We start from the raw sequence: 6,474 nt of genomic DNA, 5'->3' as shown, positions 1-6,474 counted from the left end.
CAGGGCCAGATATTTGAAGCTTACAATATGGCAGCGTTGTGGAAATTACCTTGTATTTTCATTTGTGAGAATAACCGCTATGGAATGGGAACGTCTGTTGAGCGAGCTGCAGCCAGCACTGATTACTATAAGAGAGGCGATTTTATTCCTGGGCTGAGGGTAAGGATACCTGTTGTAGATCCAGAGTCACATCCTCTCAGCTAGATGACCTTGTGCACACTTCTGACAGTCTTAGAAAGATTGAAGTGTTTTATTTTCTTACATATGAATGAGTTGTGTCAAAGAATGGGAAAGCTAGGGGTGTGGTTCAGTGGTGGAACTCTTGGGTAGCATGTATGAAGTCCTGTGTTCTACCCCCAAAACTGCCCTCTCCCCAAAAAATGTAAAGGAGTTTGGATAGTGATTTACATTCTTCTCCTTTCACCTTTATTAACAGGTAGATGGAATGGATATCCTGTGCGTCCGGGAAGCAACAAAGTTTGCAGCTTCCTATTGTAGATCTGGGAAGGTAAGTCTGTCCAGAGACTTTCTCTTAGGGTTGTGGGCTAAACATTTTCAATAATGGTTTATGTCTTTTAAGGTTAAAAGAAGGCTTCCCATTGCCTATTGTAGTTATTCAGGAGTAGCTAATTGGTGTATGTAAGATAGAAGTGGAGTCTAGTCAGGTAAATGAATAAATACGAGTGGTCTTAGTGCATCTCAGAAACAGTCCACATTTCCTTCACTTGTGGTTACCTCTTCTAATGCTTCCTAAGCATTCTGCATCTTTTCATCATGGACACTCTAGTTTGCTTTTTGGTGAGGTTCATTATGTGCCCCCCTCATTAATCATAAGCCACTTGAGTGACCAGATTGGGGATCCCCAAAATACACAGCTACGAACTTTGCATTCAATAGAATGTTTTATACAAATTAAACAGCATGGTTAAGGTGTATAATCTTAGTCTTGCTGTATCATTCCTTAAGAATCTTTACCGTAGTTTTAATATATGGAAGTAAGAGAGAAGAATACCTTCAGCATTTGTAGAAATTTAGTAGTTCTCCCTAAATCACTGTTCTACAGCTCAGAAGTCTTGGCCATATGGTTTACCTAACAGTGACAGTGCCAGTGAAAAGCCTGGTGTGTACATTTGGGTAGTCATACAAATCAGACATGGTTAGCAGTGATAAGAATGTCAGGAAGGAGGGAATGAAAGCCAGAAGATGTAGTGTGCCATGAGACAATGAGACAGATAAGTGAGAGCAGGACTAAGGCTGGCTGCAGTGGGCTGAGCATTCTATATTAGGACCATAAGTCTAAGGAAAGAGAGAACAAGATAAGATGGAAGGGGAGTGCAGGGGACCAAGGGGGTAGGGTGGAGAAACCGAGTGAAAAGGTGCCAGGTACAAGGTCCTAATAATCTCAAAGAATGTGGATATTATATGCCAAAAAATGAACTAGTAATATCAACAAGAATGAAAAGGAGCAGAAGGGAACTAGAGGAAAGGGGGATGTCTAGAAGGGAAGAGGATTTTAAAAAGGTGTATTTTATGTATGTACTAACTCCCCAGGATGATTGTAAAACGCATGTAGGACCAAAAAAAAAATAGACTAAAGGAGCCAGACTCTGGGGGGATGGGTATAGTTCTCATTTGTTTTTGAAAAGGACATGTAGGACTTAACCTTGGACAGGAACATGGTTCATAGGATGTGATAGTTAATCCTGATCTGGGAACTGGTGGGAGGGTTTGGAATTCTTGAGGTCCCAGCCCAAACCACTATTCCAGATGGCTGCACCAAGATGGTGACAGTTGAAGGATACATGTTGGGCAGTGTACTTTTTAGATTTTTTTTCATGTTTATAATTCTGAATTAGGTCTGTTTTGCCCATTTTTCTGATGAGGAAACTAGGCACAGCAGTTCAAATATATGGCTACCCTATCTTAAAGCCAGGATTACAGACCCAAAGCACTTAGACTGAGCCCCCTCCCAGTTTCTAACCAAACTGTGCGGTATTCCTTCATCCATCCTCTTCCTTCAGAAAACAGTACCCTGTGCTAGTAGGCTATTGTGGCATAAACAAGCCACTTGGTGCCGCACAGCTAAGGTGGCCAGACTCACAGCAGTACGTTTGAGATATGAGAGATTGGTGTCTGCTGGTTTTATGCACCAGAAAGGTCCAAGTGAAGTGGGATTGGCTCTCAGCCCCTATGAAACACTGCATGAAAAGAGCCGGATTACTCAGATAAATGGAAATCTACCTAACCAGTATCAGTGGGCTCTGTAATGTGCTTGATGCAAACTATTGAAAGATTGCTTTACTAACTTATGAAAAATGAGGTGGGTGAGCCATAATCCTAGCTATTCAGGAGACTGAGGATGGACCATTTAAAGTTCAAGGCCAACATGGTGTACTTGGTGAGATCATGCCTTAAAGCAATAGAAAGGGCTGAAGGTGTACTCAGTGGTAGAGTACTTTTAAAGAAATGTGATGCCCTGTATTCCATCCTCATTACACACACACACACACACACACACACACACACACACACAAAGGCTGAAACGGGCAATAAAATAGGTGTCAAAAAATTCCTGACAACTCAGCCGATTTATAGATGACCTGATAAAAATATACTGGATGCTGCAACGGTCTTCCCTTTGAGGCGGGGACTGTTGGCATGCTGTGCTATCACTTACTATCCACTTACGGGTCCCGTTTTAGGGGCCCATCCTGATGGAGCTGCAGACTTACCGTTACCATGGACATAGTATGAGTGATCCTGGAGTCAGGTACAGTCATGGGGTATTTGTGTGTGTATCACAAAGTGGGTCAGTTTTTTGTTGTTTTTTTTTTTTTTTTGTGTGTGTGTGTGTGGCCAGCTCAGCCTACCAGGGGGCGGGCTGGCTGGCATGTGGTGCTGGGGGATCGAACCGTGGTCCCTGTGCTTTGCTAAGCTTGTTCTAAGTAGGTGCTTTAGACCACTGAGCCATCTCACCAGCCCCAATGGGTCAGTTTTGAATGCTATTTATGGCATGAAAAGGCAAAACATTGCAGCGTTTGATTTTGAAATCTGCTCATTTCATTCATCAAGTTTCACTGGCACCAATTAGAGGTAGTCTGAAAGCAGTGCTCCCAATAAATTGGTTCCAATGTAGAAAGCATTCTAAAGATATGCACTGTATGTCTTAGCTGAAAAGTAATGTCTTATTTTTTTTTTATTTTTTGGTACTAGAAATCAAACTCAAGACCTTGTGCTTGCCAGGCAGGTGCTGTGCCACTGAGCTATATCCCCAACCAAGAAGTAATTTTTGAAAAGGACTATATAACTAAATTGCAGAGGGAAAGTGTTACATAAAACAGGTCTTACTGGAAAGTAGCATTTTGAGGGTATGTGGTTTATGTAGGCATTACCTGAAGTTTACACATGGCAGACTCTGCCCAAAGAGGATTAGGATTTGGAAATGTGACTAGTGACAAGCAAAGCCCACAGGCTCATGGGAGTATTCAGTAGGTAGGTACATGTTAATCAAAAAAGTGGGTTACATGAGAAAGTGTGTTTTCCTTTTTCACTTAATAGCTCTAGTATGTAATTCTGTAATTGGAAAGTCAATTTAGTTAATAAACAAGCCTTTTTAAAATGGATTTCTATGGGAAAATGTAGTTTCTAAAAATAGAACCCTTGCCTTTAGTCACTGTTATTTCAAATATGATGTAGGAAAAAGATATACAGTATTATATAATCTAAAATTAGAAAGGCCGGCCACATAGCTCAGAGGGCCAGCCAGATAGCTCAGTGGAGTAAAGTGCCTGCTTAGGCAGTTGCAGCAACCCAGGTTCAATCCCCAGCATGTCGTGCTGGCCCCACCCCCAGGGGGCAGGGACTGAGACTGGATGTTGTGGTGCATGCCTGTAATCCCAGTGTGTGAGAGGCTGAAAACAGGAGGGTCACTATGAGTCTGATCTGTGTAGTGAGACTCTGTAGACCCTGTACTAAAAAAAAAATTGAAAATCCAGATAGCCAACTTTTTGCCAGCCATGCTTTGGGGTCTTTAGGAAAAAAGGCAAAGCAAATATACTTTCTGCTTGCTTGCTTGCTTGCTTGCTTGCTTGCTTGCTTGGCATTCTGATGCCTCAAAATCTGTGATTATCACTGTTGCCTTGTCTATGTAAAATATAGGAGCCCAAAGAGATGGAACATGAGATACTTCTTCATATACTACTTCCAGATGAAGGAAGCAAACCAACATTTAGCTTCTGTTTTCAGAGTGCAAGAGAAGCGCTGAGTTAGAGCGTACAATTTCCTATAAAAGATACAATCAACCTTTACAAATTATTAGCTGCCAGATTAAAGCACCTGCTTAGGCAGACACAGGGACCAGGGTTCAATCCCAGGTGTGCTGTGCTGGCCCTGCCCCTGGGGCATCCTGAGGCAGGGACTGAGACTGGGCGTGGTGGCGCATGCCTATAATCCCAGCCCTTGGGAGGCTGAAAACTAGAGGATCACTCTTGAGTCCAATCTGTATAGTGAGACCCTGTACTAAATACATTTTTTTCAAAAAGCTATTAGGTGCCTTCTTGTGTCTTCTAAGTTTGTCTGTCCTCTTCCCACAGCAACAATGGTACTGACATGTCCCTTCCTTTCCAAAACACACTACTATGTTTTACTAAGCTGTTGCTTCACCAGGCAGTTCTTATCTATCACTGTTTCCCTCCCCATAGTTATCGTACACGAGAAGAAATTCAGGAAGTAAGAAGTAAGAGTGACCCTATTATGCTTCTCAAGGATAGGATGGTGAACAGCAATCTTGCCAGTGTGGAAGAATTAAAGGTACAGTCACACTTGGGTTAAGTCTAGCTTTAAAGGTTGGGTAAGGGTTGACTTTCCTTTCTTGGTAATCTCTCTCCCAAAAAAGTTCTCACAGTGATGGCTAAGTTTGTCAAAGCCAAATAAGTGATGGGGTTCTTAAGATTTGATAGACACTGACCTGCCTAATAGGAAAGTTTGTACATGTTATCACAGTACATTAATTATACCGGCAAAAAGTCTTTAAACTGCCCCCTAATTGCAGAGTTCTTTCTTAAAAATACACTTTGGATTTTTAATTCCTAGCCAGTCCTTAGGTTAACTACATGTGTAATTTTGTCATTTAAACTCTTCTATATTACTAACTGTTCGCACTTTTAGTACTAGAAGAGTTACATTTATAGCAACAGGTTCTGAGTAGAACTCTAGTTGGCACTTAAATTGCTATTTATTCAGAAATCTCTTGTGCTGTCATCTCATGTTTAGGAAATTGATGTGGAAGTGAGGAAAGAAATTGAGGATGCTGCCCAGTTTGCCACAGCTGATCCTGAGCCACCTCTGGAAGAACTAGGCCATCACATCTACAGTAGCGACCCACCCTTTGAAGTGCGTGGTGCTAACCAGTGGATCAAATTCAAGTCAGTCAGTTAACAGGCGATCACATGTAATGGATGGCCTGTTCATTAGCAATTGTAAGGAACTCAGTTTTCAACTTTGAGAAATAATATCCAAAAAATATGGTATAAGTCTTTGAAACTTTTTAAATAGCATGTAAGTTATACTAAGGAGTAACTGCACGCATGCAGGTTGTACCTTAGTGCTTAAGTGCTTCGTGTGACTATATAAAAACAAAAGTATAATCTTCCCCCAAAATTATTTCCTAAGATCATTTAATTTGTCTAAACAGAAGAACAATTCTTTGTATGCCTGTTCCAAACCTGTCATTTCTTTGGGTGACGATCCCTGGTCTTGAGGAATCATTGCTGTATTCTCATAGGACCCCTTGACCTCACAGGTAGTATAGGTGCAGAAGACTGCACTGCTTGCTTCTCCAACATTTATGATTATAAATAAGATTTCAAAAGCCAAATTATTTTTTTCATTTATGCATTCAAAGTAAACATGAAGTTATCCTTAGCTACATTCCTATTAGATAATAAATTTAAGGCACATTTGTATCTATTTTATCTCTTATTGAAGTGCTACACTAGTAAATAAGGCACATCATAAAACAGAGGCACTCGGCCTCATTTTAGAGTTTCTTTCCATCAACTACTATAGGGTGTGGTGACTAAGATTGACTATTCCTATTACAGATCCTTATACAAATCTTTAAAACATGCCTCTAAATAACAAACTAAAAAATTTCAGTAAGAACTGTCTTTAAAACTTTAAATTCCTAAATTAATTGAATGAGTCTTTCTTGTGTAAGTATTTGTTGTGTGGAAATTGGAGCTGTAACCACACACGTCAGCTATTTGCTCGCTCTGTCCTCTGGTGTAGCTGCAGCCTCTGTGGACGCCTCAGCCTGTCTTCGGTGCTGGGAGATCGCAAACCAGATCTTACGGAAGATATCAGCACTGTGAAATAAAAGAGTTGTAAGAAAGGCAAATTTCAACTAAAACTCCCAAATACTTGTCTAGGAGTGCTTCCAGCAAAAAATATGGTATATAACTCCTAAGAGTTCCT

The 6,474-nt window shown here is 40.9% G+C and overlaps 2 protein-coding genes across 2 annotated transcripts in view; one reads left to right on the top strand and one right to left on the bottom strand.

Annotated features, from left to right (window-relative positions):
- Positions 1-5,728, top strand: part of Pdha1 (pyruvate dehydrogenase E1 alpha 1 subunit) — a 13,454-nt gene extending 7,726 nt beyond the window's left edge. Inside the window, exons 7-11 of the mRNA XM_004625666.2 lie at positions 1-159; positions 437-508; positions 2,703-2,770; positions 4,701-4,809; positions 5,272-5,728. Coding sequence (XP_004625723.1) covers positions 1-159; positions 437-508; positions 2,703-2,770; positions 4,701-4,809; positions 5,272-5,436 — 573 coding nt within the window. The 3' untranslated portion in view covers positions 5,437-5,728. The remainder of the gene's footprint in view (positions 160-436; positions 509-2,702; positions 2,771-4,700; positions 4,810-5,271) is intronic.
- A 23-nt stretch (positions 5,729-5,751) lies between these two features.
- The window catches only part of Map3k15 (mitogen-activated protein kinase kinase kinase 15), a 136,022-nt gene continuing 135,299 nt past the window's right edge, over positions 5,752-6,474 (bottom strand). Inside the window, 1 exon segment of the mRNA XM_023709067.1 lies at positions 5,752-6,365. Coding sequence (XP_023564835.1) covers positions 6,260-6,365 — 106 coding nt within the window. The 3' untranslated portion in view covers positions 5,752-6,259.

This window comes from Octodon degus, unplaced genomic scaffold (assembly GCF_000260255.1).
Source record: "Octodon degus isolate 3935 unplaced genomic scaffold, OctDeg1.0 scaffold00010, whole genome shotgun sequence".
Lineage (NCBI taxonomy): Eukaryota > Metazoa > Chordata > Mammalia > Rodentia > Octodontidae > Octodon > Octodon degus.
The sequence above is the reverse complement of the archived record's forward strand: the minus strand, read 5'-3'. Positions and strand labels throughout refer to the sequence as shown.